We start from the raw sequence: 18,462 nt of genomic DNA, 5'->3' as shown, positions 1-18,462 counted from the left end.
GCCCAGCCCAGCAGCTGGAGCCAGCCAGGCCCAGGATAACCCACAGCAGGGGCTGCAGAACGAGCCATTTATACCCTGGGGCTCCCCCTGCACAGGCCAGTGCTCAGCAGCTCTGCTGGGCCAGCAGCTCACTCCCATCCCTTCTGACCACAGGTTACTGCCACGCTGCCCAGACCCAAAATAACCCCTCACCAGAAGGGCTCTGGTCCCTCACGACCCAGCCTGACATGGGAGTTCCCTCACAGCCTCCACAGCTGCAGTGACTCAGGACTCCTGCCCCAGGGCAGCACAGGGAGGACCTGCACGACTTGTTGAGACACAGCAGCCCAGCAGTGCCTGGAGCAGGAGCTGAGCTGGGCTGGGCACTGGGAGCAGGAGGGCCCAGAACACGAGCTGAGGCAGCACAGCACTCCCAGGGATCGATCCAGACTCCCCCAGCTACAGGGAGAACCAGGAGCAGCCCCCCAGGAACACCAGGGAGAGTATCAGGTACCACAGAGACACTGAAGCGGCCTCTTGGCTGCCTTTGCTCTCCTCTTCCAGCAGCTGAATCCCATCATTTTTTGTCACAGGTTACCCAAGGTATGAGCAAAGTAAGGATTTACGAGTTAGCCGGGCAGAATTTCAGAGAATTCCTGTGTTCCACCCTCAGTGCAGGCAGTCTTTCCCAGGGCAGTGTGCACACCAGAGCAGCAGCAGGAACTCACTTTTCCTGCTCTGCAGGGTTTCAAGTCGTGACAATTCGGCACTGACAGGGCACCTGAAGCTGCATCTAAATAAAGTTAACACATACCTTACACCAACTAAAGTAACACACACCCTGCCTGAAACCTCAGGAAATGTACATTTATGGGACAGAACCATGGAATTGTTCAGGTTGGAAAAGACCTCTAAGATCATCCTGTCTGACCATTCCTGTATCCTAAGAAAGTTCCACAACTGGGTAAGAGAAAACTCCCCAAAGGTAGAGGTCGTTCCTGGGAGCCTGGTTTGGATGGAGTTGGGCATGGCAGGACAATGGTGACAGAATCCTGGGATTTAATTCCTTTAATCCCACCAGATGCAGGTGATGACGTGATCAGCGTGTACATTTTATTCCCACGCATGCAGTGTCAATCCTCCCACTCTCACTCCAGCTCCAGCACCCAAAGGCCTCTCCTTCTCCAAAGGCTCCACTCACACCCCCTCACCAAACCACCCCTTGCACCCTTTACTTTACCTCCTGAACTGGGGAAACCCTCCCTGCTTTATCCCTTTGTCCCCAGCCTCCATCCACACCAGGACAGCAACAGCTACACAGAACTTCTGTCCCTGGCAACACCCACGGGGACAGGCAGAGAAACTCCCCTGGGAAGAGCTGTATCCCACTGCTGGGGATCCACAGCACCTGCAGCATCCCAAAAACGGGTCTCTTTGTAGGGAAAGCACAGGAATGATGGGCAGCTCTCTGCAAAGGTAAGTTAAGACTCTCACCCAGTGACATTTGCCTGTGGGACCACATGTTATCTTTACAAACCCCTCATTTAACTCCAGCCCCTATTTTTAGGAAAGCAGTAGGTTCCCCAAATCCAAAGGATGCGCTTCACCTTTTTCTTCTAACACAAACATTAGAGATTGTCAGGAACAAGTGTTATCCCCTTTCCACCAGGCTGCTCAGCTCTACCAGCCCCTCCTGGTGACCCCCAGCTCTGTCCCCAGTCCCCCCTTTTCCAGCACTTCAGAAAACCATTTTTCCAGGCTGAGTTCCACCAGTGCTGCACCAATGAGACATTCCAGAGCCGGTGATGTCAGGCAGGACACGGGACAGAGCAGCAGCACCGGTGCCAGAGCATCTCCTCCCAATTAATCTATTCTTAACGAAGCAGATGACAGTCCTGCGAGACAGCAGCTCCTGGGGTGACCTACATTCCCCCTCCTGGATGTGTTTGTTGTGCCTCAAACGCTGTCACACATCCCCAACAGGGCTGAGATGGGATTTATGCAAAGCAGCCCTGGCGAAGGATGGGGGGACTCCGCTGAATGATCATTTTGGTGACAATCCAGTACTCTGGTTTATATCCCCCCAAACACCAGGCTTAATCCTGCCCAGACAATGGGAGGCCGCTGTCATCCAGCCTGACCTGGTGTCTGGGAAGAGCCACGTGCTGTGAATCCATCCCCATTCCCGCTCTGGAAGAATCTGGGGATCCTCATTCCAGGCCAGAGCCTCCCACGAGCCCGGCTCAGATCCCACCTGCAGCCCCAGCCAGTTCAGAGAGGGACAGCATCCCAAATGCCAGGATTCAGAACTCCCAAGAGTGAAGGACACCTTCCTAACTTGAAATTCCTTCTGAAGTGCTCCCGTTCCCCTTCAAAGCAGCAGAGGGGCCGTGAGCACACGAGCTCCCCGGGCTCATCCAAGGATGCACAGCAAAATGTAGGGCAAGGCTGGAGCCTTCCAGGGCACCAAACAAGTCTCAGCTGAAACCTCCTCAACCATCCTTCTTCTCAGATTTGTATTAAAAAAAAAATCACAAAATAATTTGGAGGCAAATCATGACAAAAGTCAGCCTTTCTACCAGAAATTCTTTAAGAGCACTTTGGGGCAGTACTGAAAAAGATATTAAAAATATGCAGTAAGGAAGGAGACAGGGTGGTGTGAGCTGTGTGCTCCCCACACACCATCCTGCTGCACCTCCACAGCAGCAGTGGCCTTCCAGCCCTCCACAGCTCCTGTCACCTGCAGTTAAAACACAAATCACCTTCAGGAACAAACCTTGAGAGCCCTTCTGTTCCACCCCCACCAGGAGAAGTCCACTACCTTGCTATTACCCCCTGGACACCTGCAGATGGAAATCCTTTTACGGGCTGCAACACAACCAGCAAGATCTATTCCTTCTAAAAAGTGCGGATCATACCCACACATTTGTGTCCCAGGAGCCACAGGGCTGCAGGGGAGAGAAGAGTATCAACCCCTCAGGAATTCCAGGGAGCTGCTGCTCCTCCAGCAGGTTCATGAGCTTAAAACCAGTAGTCAGAGGTGCCTGACTGGGGGGCTGGAGGGACTAAAGCTAAATCCACAACAGCTCAAACCAACCTGTTCCTCGGGAGGCATCACCTCCTCCATGTTCACCGGGAGGGACAACAGCACAAGATTCCAGGCCTCAGCAGCTCAACCACAATTTTCACAGGATCATCTGGCTTGGAAAAGCCCTCCCAGCCCAGGGAGTCCCCCCTGTGCCCAATGCCCAAGCTTGTCCCCCAGCCCAGAGCACTGAGTGCCACGGCGAGGCCTTCCTTGGACACCTCCAGGGGTGGGGACTCCAAACCTCCCTGGGCAGCTGTGCCAGTGGTAATTTTGGAGGACTAACGAACACAGCACTGCTGATTTCGATCAGGGGAGAGGCTGAAGCGGCACAAAGGAACAACGTGGTTGTTCCTCCACCTCTAGCAAACCTTGGGTGAGCTCTGGCTGCCCCAGCCGTGCCCCTGAACCCTCCAGGGAATGCTGGGCAGCTGCAGTGGCCATGTCCCAGCAGGTCACCCCACGGCCAGGGCAGCTCCAGGGCCAGAGCTTCAGCCAGCAGGCCAAGGCTTCGTGGCACAGTCTGTTCTGGTGGTTTGATTTCCATGCCAGCACCCCCTGGGTGTACCAGGGCCTGGGCAAAGTTCGGGAGATAACCAGGGCGAGGAGCATTTCCCAGCAGAATGGAGGCAGGGGCTGGATCCTGGACAGCAACAGCCACTTCCAGCAGCTCCAAACCCATCCTGCTCAGGAGAGGTGTGCCCTGAGTGGGGTACCCACAAACCCGGCCAAGCAGACTGAGATCCCACAGAGGCTCAGGGACAGTGCCACGAGAGCCAGGGCTGGAAGGGCCCTCTGGAACCCACCCAGTCCAACCCCTGCCCAGGCAGGGTCACCTGCAGCAGGTGACACAGGGACACAGCCAGGGGGGGTTGGGATGTCTCCAGAGGGGGGGACTCCACGCCCTCCCTGGGCAGCTGTTCCAGGGCTCTGCCCCCTCCATGGGAAGAAGTTCTGCCTCACCTCTGTTGAGGTGGACCTTGCTGTGGTTTAGTGCATGGCCACTGCTCCTCGTCCTGGCACTGGGCACCACTGAACGGTTTGGCACCATCCTCCTGGCACCCCTGGGCAGTATTTGTGTGTATAATCACTTTGGGGCAGTCACCTGTCACATGCAACAGGGACAGGAGCCGTTTCTCAGGCCAGAACCAGTTATGAAACCCCCTCATCCTGCGTTCCCCAGCTGCCTTCAGCTGCCTGACAGACATTCCTGCCACTCCTGTCCCGTGAGGTGTGACCCCAGGCAGCCATCCCTCACCACCCACACTCTCCCAGGGAAGGACTTTCGGAAGTCACATGAAAGTACAGTTCAAATTTACATGTTAAGAAAAAAACCCCAGCTCAGAAAGAACCCTCCAGCTTCCTGCTGACACCACCTACGCCATCCCCAAGGTCTCTGGGACCACGGACAGCTTCAACACAAGCCGTTACTTCTTCCAGCAAAAAGAAACTTGATCATTCTGTTATTCCAGCAGCTAAACCTTACACAAGGCTCCCACAAACAAAACAAAAGAAAATGAACAAAGGAACTATTTTAGTGATGTTTTATGCATACCAAGAGACAAGGGAGACAATAAGGTTTTTATTCATAAGGTACTAAGGGGGAAGAAAAGGAAATGAAGCTCTAGCAAGAAACAGAACTTAGTTCAGGGCTGTTCCCATGCAGCAATAATCTCTGCTCAGTGTCAGTTAATTCCAGGTTTGAGGGCTGATTTAATTCCCTGCCATTACATCTTTCATTTTCCACGAGACTCAATTAGCTGTGGCCAGGCAGCAGAGCTCTGCAGCCACCTTTGGCAGCACCTATTTTTAGGGAGGGCTGGCATGGAGCAGCTGTCCCTCCCTGTGCATCCCACTGTCAGGAGCCCCTCAGGCCCCACACCTGAAACCACGGCAGGGAAAGCTCTGCACTCCACACAGCCCCCAGTCCACAACTGGAATTCTGCTCTGAACCACCACAGATGTCAATTAACCATGTTCAATTACAGCCAATTAAATCAGTTCCCATGCCTGTCTCACCCTACTTAAGCTATATTTGTTAGCCAGAAAATAAACAGGGAACACGAATCTGCTTTCACATCAACTGCTATTTATGAAGCACAAAATTTGTCACTACTTGCTGTAATGGTAATTTTGTCCTCAAATTACATAAAAATAAAACTCGAGTCAACACTTACCCTGGCTAATTCATACTGAGCAGATGGACAAGGCAAGTTACCACACAAATGAAGGGAAGGGAATTCATTCAGGAAAAGCATCAGCTTTACCAAAGAGGCAGGTGCTGTGCTGTGGAGGCCATGAAAAGGGTTCAGTCCCTCGATTCACCCTCATGGAATCATCACAGACTCCAAGAACAGTGTTGTGTCCTGTGCCCATGCAGGAGGTTCCCTCTGAGGCTCCACTGCTCCCATCCTGAGCATGACCCTGAACAGCTGCCACCTGATTTGGGGTGTTCCCAGCCACTGAATATCAACTTACACATCAAAAAAGCCTTCAGCAGCAAGAAACACAGGGACTCCAAGGAGCCCAGGCACAGATGCTGGGTTTACACCAAGTCCCAGGAATCCCTAAGGCAATTCCCACACCCCAGGCTAAGGGCAACAGCGTGACCATGAGAGTTCCTCCACTCCCCACTCCTGGAGAGGGTCAAGTACTGCAACACCAGAGTTCCCAGCCAGCCTCCAAGTTCTCCAGGCAGTGAGAAGGGCAATGGCAGAGCTGTCAAGTGACTCAGCAGGGAAAAGGCCTGAATTTTAAAAAGGCCTGTTGTTACAGTACTGCCCTGGAGCATCGCATTTATCAGTTTTATCAACTTCTCAGCTATTACTGACACTGTGACATTCAAACTGAATTCTCACAAAGAGCCTGAGAAACAGGAATTCTGTATTTTTGAGCAGGTGGGAAAAACTGAAGAATGTCCCAGGACACGCCCAGAACCAGGAGTGGTGGATACCCCAAAGCCTTGGCCTCTCCCAGGGCAGAGATGGAGGCTGCAAGGCTTGGCTGGGCTCTTTGTTTGCTGCTCTCTGCCAGGAGGGCAGGGACAGCTCACGGGCAGCAAACACCACCATGGGATGGTTTGGGTGGGAAGGGACCCCAGAGCTCACCCAGTGCCACCCCTGCCATGGACAGGGACACCTCCCACCAGCCCAGGTTACTCCAACCTGGCCTTGGACACTTCCAGGGATCCAGGGGCAGCCACAGCTTCTCTGCCCAACCTGTGCCAGGGCCTGCCCACCCTCACAGCCAGCAACTCCTTCCCAATCTCCCCTCTCTCCTGCCCTCTGGCACTGGGAAGCCATTCCCTGTGTCCTGTTCCTCCAGCCCTTGCCCAAATTCTCTCTCCAGCTCTCCTGGAGCCCCTTTAGGCTCCTTTTGCCACTCTCCCTCCAGGGCAAAGGCACCTCAGGATGATGAGAACAGATGCTCACTTGAGAGGCAACTACGGGGACTCTCAAATCTCATGGAATTCGCTTCCCTTTCGCACTAAAGGGAGCCAGGAGTGGTCACACAGCCAGTGATCCCAGAATCCCAGACTCACTGAGGCTGGAAAAGCCCTCCCAGCCCATGGATCCCCCCTGTGCCCTATCCCCACCCTGTGCCCCAGCCCAGAGCACTGAGTGCCACGGCCAGGCCTGCCTGGGACACCTCCAGGGCTGGGCACTCCAAACCTCCCTGGGCAGCCCCTGCCAAGGCCTCACCACCCTTTCCAGGGACAAATTCCTCCTGCTGTCCTGATCCCAGCTCAGCAAAGGCCCTGCTCCAGCTCCCTGTGTGTATTCCAAAACAAAGCACCCGAGCAGGATACTGGAATGGGCTGTGCCAGGAAATGACATCAGGTTTCACACGGAAAGAACTGAGGTCACAGCAGAGCTTTGCCAGCAGCTGGAGCAGCAGCAGCCCCGCGAGTTACAGGGTGAGAAACCACAACTGTGGCCACAGCGGTGCCTGCTCGGAGCGTGGCGGCTCCGAGAGGAGCTCGGTGAGGAACAGCAGCTCCTGCTGCAGCAGGACATCACACCCCTCTGCCAGCTGCTCCTTCTGCCTCTCACCCACCTGCTGGGTTAGGAGCTCTCTGCAAAGCTGGTGCCCATGATCTGATGATGCTACGACCAAAAGGAGGCTTCGTCCAGCAGGAACCTCTCCAGACTGCAGAGCTTTTGAAGGGATCCAGAGCAGCTCTGACACACACCAGGAAAGGGATCCCCAGCTCAGGTGCTGTCCTGGCACCCTGGACACAGAGCAGGACTGAGGCAGCCTGTGCAGCACGGGCTTTGTGCTTCCAACACCCCACAGGATGGCCCCGTTACTTTGGGGTGCCGGGGTCTCCCCTTCCCCCAAAGACAGCGTTCCAGCACCCCTGCACTGCTGTTCCAGTCACACACCACCTGCAGCACTGTTTTTCCCAAGACCCACGACCAAGTTTCCCTTTTGTGACCTGTGAGCTTTAGGGTCCCTTTTAACCCAAACCATTCTGTCGTTCCGTGACCCAAACCCAGGCAGTTCCGTCCTCCTGGTTCTGCAGCTGGGTTCAAGCCTCAAGCACACTGGGACACATCCCCTGGGGGCTGGGACACATCCCCTGGGGACTGGGACACATCCCCTGGGGACTGGGACACATCCCCTGGGGGCTGGGACACATCCCCTGGGGGCTGGGACACATCCCCTGGGGACTGGGACACATCCCCTGGGGGCTGGGACACCCAGACTGAGCAGACACCACCAGCCCAACACTTGCAGGTGGAGTTTCTGAGCCCCCCTCCATGCAGCCCACCAGCATTTCTGGTCACCGAAGCAGGAATGAGATGCACCAGACCCTCCAGAGAACTCACAGTCCTGGTCCGTGCTGTCCCAGACAAACCAGCACCAAGTACAGATCCCAAAGAACTAGGCAGTAGTTACATTTGCTTTCACCAGAAACCTGAGTAGCTAAAATAACTAAATAACTAAAGAAACGAGTTTGTTGCGTACTGGCAAGATCAAAAACTCCGGGAGATGAAAGCCCTTCACTCAAGGAATCGGGAGCACGGGTGGGACTCTGTAAGCAGCCCCAGACAGCTGTACTGCAGCTGCACAGCTGAGCTCCCCCCAGGTGACAGAGGCACAGGCACGTCCTGCCACGTGCAGGTGGGTGTGGGTGACAGCTCAGCTCCTCACCAGCTCCTCAGGCCACAGCAATCCCACTGCGGAGCAGGAGGGCAGAGGATGGACGGGACACAGCCTGCAGCGAGCCGGGGAAGGTGTGAAATCACTACCCAAGGACCTGGAGACATCCAGGTACTGCTACCAACACTGTAATGATCCCAGGTCAGACATTTATTACAGATCTGCAACAGGAAAGGAGTTTAAGAAGTGCAGCCGAGGGAGTGACCTCAGGGGAGGCACCTCCCAGGGAGGTTTGGTGGTGAGGAAGGGCAGGCACCGTGCCCGTGGTTACAAGGGCAGGAGATCACCTGGAACACGAACAGGACGGACACCAGTGGGGGAATTCCTGTGTCCAGGTGCCTGCAGTCAATAACTGATCACCTGAAATGTAAAACCACCTTCACTCCACAAGACTGAAGTGCTGGTGAGACCAAGTTAAGACACAACCATCTCTCAGGGGCAGAATAACTCCTCTGGCACCAGGTACAAGCTGTTCAGGGAATGTTGTCAGGGAACAGAGCAAGAGTTTGATCTCAAAAGCCACAGATGAGACAACTCGACCAGCCCAGCCCTCCCAAACCTTGCCTCGTAAATCCAGTGGGTGGTACCGTGCCCCGACCCAAGGCGGCTCAGCCACCCTGTGGGAACACCTGACATTACCACAGCATCACCTATCCTTGGAACCACGGCTTTCAGGGCTTCTGAAGCTCAGATCCTGAGCCAGGACAGCCTCCCCCTGAGGATGGTGCTGGTCCTGGCCCCACCAGGCTGCAGCTCCACGGGAACAACCAGTACACACAGCAGCACAGCACACCAGAGCCACGGGGAAGAGAGCACTTCCAGCACCCCTCCCAGGCCAACAACTGCTGCAGTGCATCCAGACAGGAGCACTCCAGTCTGAGGAGCATCCTTGAGGAGAGAGCCGTACAGGTGAGGGTGCCAGTGTGGGTATCACACACCCAGCAGCACTCAAGCGAGCAGGACCGATTCTCTGGGAGAATCGAGTCAGATTTTGGAAATGCAAGACACAAATGAGCACTTCTCCAGGTTACTCAGCGTGTAACAAGTCACAATCCCAGGGGGAAAGAAAGCCTGGAGTTGTTTTAGCTGCAATAAAGAACCAAAACATGCAGAGACTTCAGTTAAACCCACACAGGAGTCGTAGTTAGACCCACGCAGAAAGGGAAACCCACACGGTGAAGCTGCACCGAAGCACTAGACATTCAAGACAACTCCAGCAGCAGCTCTGGTCTCTTCCCTGTTTTCCCAGGGCCAGACAGGGAATTCCCACAGCACCAGGAATTTGACAAGCTGGTTTTTCACAAAGCATTTCTGAAGTTCCTTCCTCCCCCCTCACAGGGGTTACACAAACCCAAGGCCAGCTGGAACCCTCCCTGCATGACCATCATGTCACAGAGCAGGACAGGCACTGGCTGCCACTGCCCACAGAACCCACGCTCGCTGCTCTCATCCCATGTCCTTCCTGGGCATCCCTCAGACCCAGGTGGAGGGAGTTCCCTGGCACAGCAGCCGCTCCCAGCCCCATCCGTCCCGGGATGCTCCAGCTCTGCAGCCAACAGGTAGGGACAGCTGCCCGTGCCCAGCTCCAGGAGGGAGGAGCAGGGAGCAGGCAGAGCCCCTGCCCTGCTGCCAGGGCTGCCAGGAGCAGGGACAGCAGAGGGGCCTGCCAGGGCAGAACCCCTCACAGGCAGCGCCGCTGCACTCGAGGCACCAACGTCTGCCCCAAACCCTGCAGGGTGGGATTGTTTCTTTTCTATCCTCTGATGAGGATTTTATCGATAGACTCTCCATTGATCCTCTAATTAAATATCAGTATTGACTTCAAGGGTGGAGAAGATCGAGTGTTTCCTCAGGATAAAGAGAATCATCGAATTACGGGATGGTTTGGGTGGGAAGAAGCCTTAAAGCCCATCCAGTGCCACCCCCTGCCATGGGCAGGGACACCTCCCACCAGCCCAGGGTGCTCCAAGCCCTGTCCAACCTGGCCCTGGACACTTCCAGGGATCCAGGGGCAGCCACAGCTTCTCTGCCCAACCTGTGCCAGGGCCTCATCACCCTCACAGGGAGGAATTTATTCTGTAAGAGATTTTCTTTCCAAAGAGGAAAACCAAGAAGTCAAGAGGAAATCACTTCTCTGCACCCCACAGTTGTGCTTATCACTCAACAAGGCACTAAAAACTAATCCTCTGCTGCTTAAAACAGAGGCTGTGTCCCTGCTGAGCAGCTCCTGAGCAAGGCTCTACCAGCACCAACAGGCATTTGGTGTGGCCTCCTAAAATTCACGGGCAGCCCACGGATCACACAGCCTGTCACAAGCAGCTACAGGCCTGTGCTCGGAATCTGAAGACACTTTACTCCAGAAAACATCAGCGAGTGCCTCACCCCTCACCTCTCCACTGCTGGAGTGAGCACTCAGCGTGTCCCGGGCAGAGCGCAGGTTTAACCGGTGCTCGCTGCTTGCCTTGGGAACCCACCTGTCCCACTCACACCGAGCACATTTGGGGAGCAGCTGCTGACTGGCTTCAGCTGCACAGAAATAACAAGTGTGTGCAAGGGCAGGGAGAGGAGCAGCAGCGCTGCCAGGGCTGTCTGTGCCTGAGGAAGCCTCCCTGTCCTTCACTGCCAGCTCTGGGCTCTGCCCCGGGGCTGTGACAGCGGCAGCCAGAGCAGCCAGCCCAGTTTGGGGCTTGTTGCACACTGGGGGCAGGGAGGAGGGAGGGCCAGGCACTGGAACTGCTGCCAAGGGCTTTGTTAGTGTGGAACTGCAACCACACAGTGAATTTTCATGGGGAACCTCCGAGGCCCAGGGCAGTGCCCTCCCTGTGCTGGCACTGCTGGGGCACCCCCAGTGCTGGGGCAGGGCTGGCCCCTCACACCAGAGACACAGGGAGGGGCTGGAGCGTGGGCAGGGAAGGGAACGGAGCTGGGAAGGGGCTGGAGCAGCAGGAGGGGCTGAGGGAGCTGGGGGGGCTCAGCCTGGAGAAAAGGAGGCTCAGGGGGGACCTTCTGGCTCTGCAATCCCTGACAGGAGGGGGGAGCTGGGGGGGGTCGGGCTCTGCTCCCAGGGAACAGGGCCAGAAGGAGAGGGAACGGCCTCCAGCTGGGCCAGGGGAGGGGCAGAGGGGACATCAGGAGGACTTTGTCCCTGGAAAGGGTGGTCAGGCCCTGGCAGGGGCTGCCCAGGGAGGTTTGGAGTCCCCAGCCCTGGAGGTGTCCCAGGCAGGCCTGGCAGTGGCACTCAGTGCTCTGGGCTGGGGGACAGGGTGGGGATGGGACACAGGGCATCCATGGTCTTGGGGGTCTTTTCCAACCCAAATGAACCTGTTATTTTGAGTACAAGTACCACCCACTCCAGTGTTTCCATGTCCCCTGCTGCCCTACAACTCCACCAGTCCAGATTTGGAGGGTAACATAAGGAGCCCGATCAGGGAACTGATCCAGCTCAGCTGAAAAAACAGCCACGTTACACAAAGAAGTTTCCAGCCAGCTCAGCTCCTCACCACAGCCTTCCCCAGCTTCTCATCAGCGCAGTTAGGAGTGCACAGGCAAAAATACTGCTCATTATTCAGGGCCCTGGAGGAAAAAAAAAAAAACAACCCCCCCAAAAAAACCAGGCCAAACAATGCTTGTCCAACCTCCAGCAGCCAAGAGCTGAGGAGATTCCTGAGCTCCAGCTGCATCCACTTCCATTTTCTGCTTTCATTCTGATGCCACTGATCTTTCCCCCTCCCAAATTCCCCTGGCAGCCAGTTGTGCAGCTCAGTCACCTACAGGTAGAAATGACTTGGGCATCTCTTGCTGCCTGGGGTGTCTCTGGAGCCCCCATCGTGGAATTGGCCGAGCAGGAGCTGGGATGGGGTTTGTGGGATGGGTGGTTATGGGATGGGGGTTTGTGGGATGGGTGGTTATGGGATGGGGGTTTGGGGGATGGGTGGTTATGGGATGGGGGTTTGGGGGATGAGGTGGTTTTGGGATGGGGGTTTGAGGGATGGGTGGTTATGGGATGGGGGTTTGGGGGATGAGGGTTTGTAGGGGTTTTTTCATTTCTAATTCATCCACTCCATGCCAGGAGTCAGACACAGACTGAACCCACAGCCTGGGCACAACATGAACAGAACTCACTGCTACTGCTCCTACCAGAGAGCAGAAAAAGGGATTAATAATGGAATTATGGAATGCTTTGGGTTGGAAGGGACCTTAAAGTTCATCCAGTTCCTGCCATGGGCAGGGCCACCTCCCACTAGCCCAGGCTGCTCCAAGCCCTGTCCAAGCTGGCCTTGGACACCTCCAGGGATGGGGCAGGCACCTTCTGGGAAGAGGGAAACCAGTACTTCCAGCTGTTGTAGTAATCCTCTTTTTGGACCCAAGGAACTGCTTGTTTTTCCAAGTTCATTGCAACCATCACTCAGCTAAAAGCACTTTCACCACTCAAACCATCCCTTTGCACCAAGTTTTTCCCCATTCTCTATCTGGGACTCCTCCCTTCCCAATATTAATACATCACAATCCTGGGTGAACAAAACCTCCCGGGATGCACAAAGAAACTTGTTGTATTTGTTATCTCAGGGCTGATTTTAAAAAAAACTTCACTGCTTAAATGTGCCAATATGAAATGATTCCAAAGCAAGTGCTTCCAGCTCAAAACCCCTTCTAATAAGTGCCAAAGAAATAATTAAAAAACACAATAATTTCACCAGAAAGCAGTTTTCTTACAGTCTCACATTTAAAATCAGAGTTTTGCACAGCTCTGGCTGCGTTCAGAATAAAACGTGGGTGATGAAACCTCACAATCACTGCTTGTTCTCCTGGGATTTGTAGAGTTGCAGTCAGGTGAGCAAAGCCCAGGAACACAGAGCACAGCTGCACCTCCAGCAGGGGTTAAGATCCAGGGAAGCTCTACATCCACCACTGGGAGGGATCTCCCAAAGCTCACACGGCCTTTGTTCTCCTGAGCTGTTACCATTCAGATTTCATGGGAAAACATTTTTTGTGACTCATCTGAATTTGCATTTGTCTTAGTCAGACAACAGTGATTATATGGTGGAGCCCGGTTTTGACATTCAAATTTTTGAGCAGCCACCCTGGCCAGAGGAGCCTCCCTCCCTACCTGTCCCCAGGTCCCAAGGGCTGGAGCTTCACCTGCCCACCCCAAGGAGCTCCAGAGGGTGCCCAGAGCTCCCACGGCTCCTCCTCCACAGCTCGCTCCAAACCACCTTGACACGCTGAATGCCGATAAAAATCACCCAAAAAAAATCAGATCTCAGGGGTACACTGACAGGAAGTCACTCAGAGTAACATTTTCAGCATTGAAAATCCAGAAAACCTGCTGGTAGCACGGGTGGCAGCAGGGAAGGTACTAAAGCTCTCAGCTACACCGACAGGTGACCCAGAGAGGAGTACCCACAGAGCACGACCCAGAAGCCACAGCAATCCCCAAAAACAGACACCACAAAAATGCCTCCTGCACCAGAAAACTGCTGGAGTTCTTACAGCTCAGAATGGCTTGGGACAGACTGAGCCTGCCCTGATTTTGTCCCCTTTCCACCTGCGAACAGCAAGGCAGCAGTGGAGGCACAGCCTCCATGCAGGGATGACTATGGGATTTCTCGCAGAAATGCCACTGGAATATTTATAGTGCCTGAGATGGGGCAGTGAAACCACTCACACAGGCACCTCAGCACATCCAAAAGCTTAACTGCTGCTTTAGCAGGAGATGTTAGATTGAAGTGACTCAAAGTCAGAGTATGTCAAATTCCACGGACAGTAAATCATATCCCAACGGCCACCATGGATTAATCAAGGTGTAAAGATGAGATGTGACATGAATAGAAGTTACTAATGTGAACCAGAAATGCTTTATTATTTTATATCTTGCCTTACACAGAAGACAGGCCTTTGGTTTTAGGGAATTAAATCCCTCCTCCCCACTCATCCTTCACAGATATGGATGGGCTGGTTTCAATATTCCTTGAGATCCCTCTTTCCCCTACAGACTAAAGACTGAACCTTCCAGCAGCTGAAGCAGCCTCAGGAGAGCTGGAGAGGGACTTTGGACAAGGGATGGAGGGACAGGACACAGGGAATGGCTTCCCACTGCCAGAGGGCAGGGCTAGGGGGATATTGGGAAGGAATTCTTGGTTGTGAGGGTGGGCAGGCCCTGGCCCAGGTTGGGCCCGGAGAAGCTGTGGCTGCCCCTGGATTCCTGGGAGTGTCCAAGGCCAGGTTGGAGCAACCTGGGCTAGTGGGAGGTGTCCCAGCCCATGCAAGGACTGGGACTGGATGAGCTTTAAGGTCCCTTCCCACCCAAACCGTTCCATGAGTCCATGGGAAGTCCCTGCTGCAGCCACCACCACAGCCTCCAGCACGTTTTACCAGCTGGACTATCCCAGATTCCGGGGGAGCTCCAGGCACACAGAGCCCTGGGGCAGAGCTGCCACACCGCCAGGCTGTTGGGTTTATCCAAACACAGGCAGAGGCTCAGCCAAGGGCTGCTCACCTCCAGTGTCACCCTCTGTGTACACAAGTGCTCTGGGAACGGCATTTCCTCCTTGCTACAGGTCAAAGACTCCACTGGAGGTTTTCCCTCAAACTTCCCTCTTCCAGCTGCAAAACCAGCCCCAGTGGCTGCTCTGCTGGGACTTCCCACAGCAGGGACCACCAGGGAAAGCACCTTCCCAGGCTCCTGGACTGGCACAGCTGCAGTGGGGGAGAACCTGGGGCAGTCTGGACCTGCAGTTACCAGTGGGAATCTGGAATCACGTTTTCAGCCAGGTTATTCCATCGCTTTGTATTAATGAGGAGAACAATGCACTGGACAGGTATTTTATCCCAGGTTTTTCCTTCATGGATAGGCTGCTTTTTTTCCAAGGTGCTAATGTGGAATCTCCCTTTCAACTGGCACTGCCTGCACAGGACACTTCTGCCCAGGTTCCCCCATCAACTTCACAAAAAAAAACCATGGAAACAACACATTTAAGGCATCTTTGGGCACTTAAGCATCACACAGAACACCTCTGTGTACCCCAAATCCTGCCAAATTCCACCATGAGGCCACGAGCCTGACACACCAAGGGATATTCACAGACACCACCACCAGACAGCCAGGCCAGAACCCAGGGAACAAAACACCTCTGCCTCCCAGTTTATGCACTCCAGAAACAAATACCCCCTGGTCAGAAGTGGTCTGACTGGTGGGAAACACCTCCAAAATCTGCACGTCCTAAACTCGGTGATCCTGCTCTTGCAGGCCCCAAACCCGCAGTCAGACCAACCAACACTCGTTACTAAAGCACTAATTACTCCAGGCTCACTAAGAGCACAGGGTCTGGGGAGCAGGAGCCTCCGTGTGCCCGCTGACTCCTCAGCTATGACGTTGCCTATTTTTAACCTCGGGAATTGAAATAAACCTTGGGAGCGGGATGGGAAGGCGAGGAACGCCATGTGATCCCAGCCAGGGCCTGCCAAGCAGGGCTGGAATACAGCAGGGCAGCAAATCCCTGCAGCCCCCAGAGCCAAGGGAGCCCTGGGAAGGGGCAGCATTAACCCACTGTCACACACAAACGAAGCAAGACCCCGAGCTGAGGCCTTAAAAGCTTTCGGGCAACAACACTCTCGACACTTCATTGTCCCAAACATACCCTTTTTCCCACTTTAAATGACCCAAGGCTTGCTTAAGGCAGTCTTTTGATGTGTTATAGTCCAAGCTGCAATTTTTGGGTGCCATTTGCACACGGATGAGGAAGTCCCCAGGCGTGTACTTACACCCAGCACTGAGATTGACTCTGACACGCCACGTTCTCCTGCCCTCAGCGAGCAGCTGCACTGCCCATCATTTCAGGGGTTTACAGCAAGCACAAAAGCCAGACTCAATTCAACCCCCCCCAAAATCGTTTTCTTTTTTATCCAGATGTGGGTAGATAGGTGTTACACTACTGGGTGCTGCAAGAAAGAGTAGAGACAGGGATTCTCCTGAATCTCCAGAGCCAGTCACCAAGAAGGTGAGAAGCTGCTGACCTGAACTCTTCATCTGCAAGACAAGATGTTCAGGGAAGGCAAACAAAACGCTGGGACACACCCGGAAGGATGTCAGGTCCCAGGCCTGTCCCACAGCACAGATTACACGGAAAAAAGGAGAGCCTAGGGAAAGACACATCCCTGCCCGGTGATGTCAGAGCAGCTCTACCTCGGTCAGGAGCTGCACAGCGAGGAAAAGGGCTGGAGCCAGCCCGGCCGAGGGGGGGGGAAGGACAGTTTTGTTGGGCGAGAAAACAGACCCCACCCACGAGCGCGATCGTTCCCGAGCCACATCACCGGCGGTGCAAGCGCAGGCCCGGGGCTCCCACCGCCCTCCCGCCGCCCGCGGGGACGGGATTAGCGCTGATGGAAGGGGCCAGGTGGGCTCCGGCGGCTGGCACGGGGCGCGGGGGACGAGCTGCCAAGGCCGAGGGGCGGCGAGGGTCGCTCGGGGTCAGCCAGGGCGAGGGAACTGCGGACAGGGAGGGAGGGAGGGGAGCAGGGACAGAACCCACCCTGCCCTGCAGCGGGGGCGAGGCGGCGTCGGGCGGCACCGGGCCCTGCCGGGGCTCCAGGGCGGGGAGGGGACACAGGAGGGGCTGCAAGGGACACAGGGGGTCCTTGGGGGGTGACACAAGAGCGGGGGTCCCCGATGGGACACAGGAACGGGGCTCGGGGGGACGCCCTGGGGGCTGACACAACGGGGTCCTGGGGAGCGGGGACAGGAGCGGGGATTGGGGGGTACACGGGATTCCTGGGAACGACAGAGGAGGTCCCGGGCAGGGACACAGGAGCGGGACAGAAGGGGGACACAGGGGGTCCCTGGAGGTGACATGAGATGTGGGGGGGGAATATAGGACATAGGAGCGGGACTGGTGGGGACACACAGGAGCGGGTCTGGGAGGTCACAGCGGGCCCGAGAGGGACACTGGAGGTCCCTGGGGAGCGGGGGACACACAAGCATCGGCCGGGGAGGGTGGGGGCCCGCGGGAACCGGGGGGGTTCTGCAGATCCCGGTGGGGCGGGGGAGGGGAGCGAAGGAACTGACCGATGGTGGAGATGAAGGTGGTGTTGAAGGCATCGTCGGAGAAGCGGAAGAGGACGCAGGTCTTGCCGACCCCCGAGTCCCCGATGAGCAGCAGCTTGAAGAGCAGGTCGTAGGTTTTCTTCGCCATGGGGGAGGGCGCGGCGGCCGCCGCCGCCCCTCCTCGCCGCCTCCTTCACCGGGCCCGGCCGCTCCCGAGGGCGGCGGCGACGGCGCAGGACGAGGAGGAGGAGGAAGAGGACGAGGGCAGGAGGAGGAGGAGGAGAAGGAGGAGGGGGCCCACAAAATGGCTTCCTGTGGCAGGGCGGCCTCGCGCGCTCCCCGCGCCCGCGGCTCCTCACGGGGCGGCGGCGGCGGCGGCGGTGGCGGCGCCCGCCCTCATCCCCCCGCGGCGCTGTCGGCGCTGCGTGCCCGGCGGTGCCCCGGCCGCGTGCCGGGTGTCCCGGCTGTGTCCCCGCTCTGTCCCGGTTCTGTCCCGGGTCCCCGCCGGGATCGCGGCCGCTCCTCGCAGGCGCTGCCGAGCCTGCGCGCGCCGCCGGACCCCCAAGGCCCCGCCCCCAGCCCCGCGCACCGCGCAGGCCCGGCGGGGGCGCGCGCGCCGCCCGTGACGTCACCGCGCGGCCGCGGCTGTGCCGGGGGGGGGATTTTGGTTTTTTTTTGTTGTTGTTTTGTTTTGTTTTTTTCTTTCTTTGATTCCCGAGAGACGGGGACGGGGATGCAGCGGGGGCGGGGGGGGGAACATCGTGGGGTTTAGCGAGGCAAGGGGAAGGTGCTGCGCTTGGGTGTGATCAACCCCTGCGATCGATCCAGGCTGGGGATGAGCAGACCGAGAGCGGCCCTGGGGACAAGGACTTGGGAGAGCTGGTGGGGGACAGGCTGGACAGGGCCCAACGTGGGCAGCAGGGCTGGGTGGATCCTGCCCCTCTGCCCCCTCAGCTGAGACCCCCCTGCAGAGCTGCCCCAGCCCTGGGGAACAGCAGCACAAGGACGTGGAGCTGCTGGAGACAGTCCAGAGGAGGCCACGGAGATGCTGCCAGGGCTGGAGCCCCTCTGCTCTGGAGCCAGGCTGGGAGAGCTGGGGGGGCTCACCTGGAGAAGGATCCAAGGAGACCTTGGAGCCCCTTGCAGAGCCTACAGAGAGAGTAACCAGGCATTGGAATGGGCTGCCCAGGAA

At 56.3% G+C, this 18,462-nt stretch overlaps 1 protein-coding gene across 1 annotated transcript in view; it reads right to left on the bottom strand.

Moving 5' to 3' along the window:
- RAB10 (RAB10, member RAS oncogene family) overlaps positions 1–17,752 on the bottom strand; it is a 41,952-nt gene extending 24,200 nt beyond the window's left edge. Inside the window, exon 1 of the mRNA XM_050330886.1 lies at positions 17,292–17,752. Within this exon, the coding sequence (XP_050186843.1) occupies positions 17,292–17,418 (127 nt within the window). The 5' untranslated portion in view covers positions 17,419–17,752. The remainder of the gene's footprint in view (positions 1–17,291) is intronic.
- Positions 17,753–18,462: the final 710 nt, after the last annotated feature.

The sequence above is a fragment of the Myiozetetes cayanensis genome, unplaced genomic scaffold, assembly GCF_022539395.1.
Source record: "Myiozetetes cayanensis isolate MyiCay16 unplaced genomic scaffold, myiCay2020 scf45, whole genome shotgun sequence".
Lineage (NCBI taxonomy): Eukaryota > Metazoa > Chordata > Aves > Passeriformes > Tyrannidae > Myiozetetes > Myiozetetes cayanensis.
Note: the sequence above shows the minus strand (reverse complement) of the source record. Positions and strands in the feature narration are given on the sequence as shown.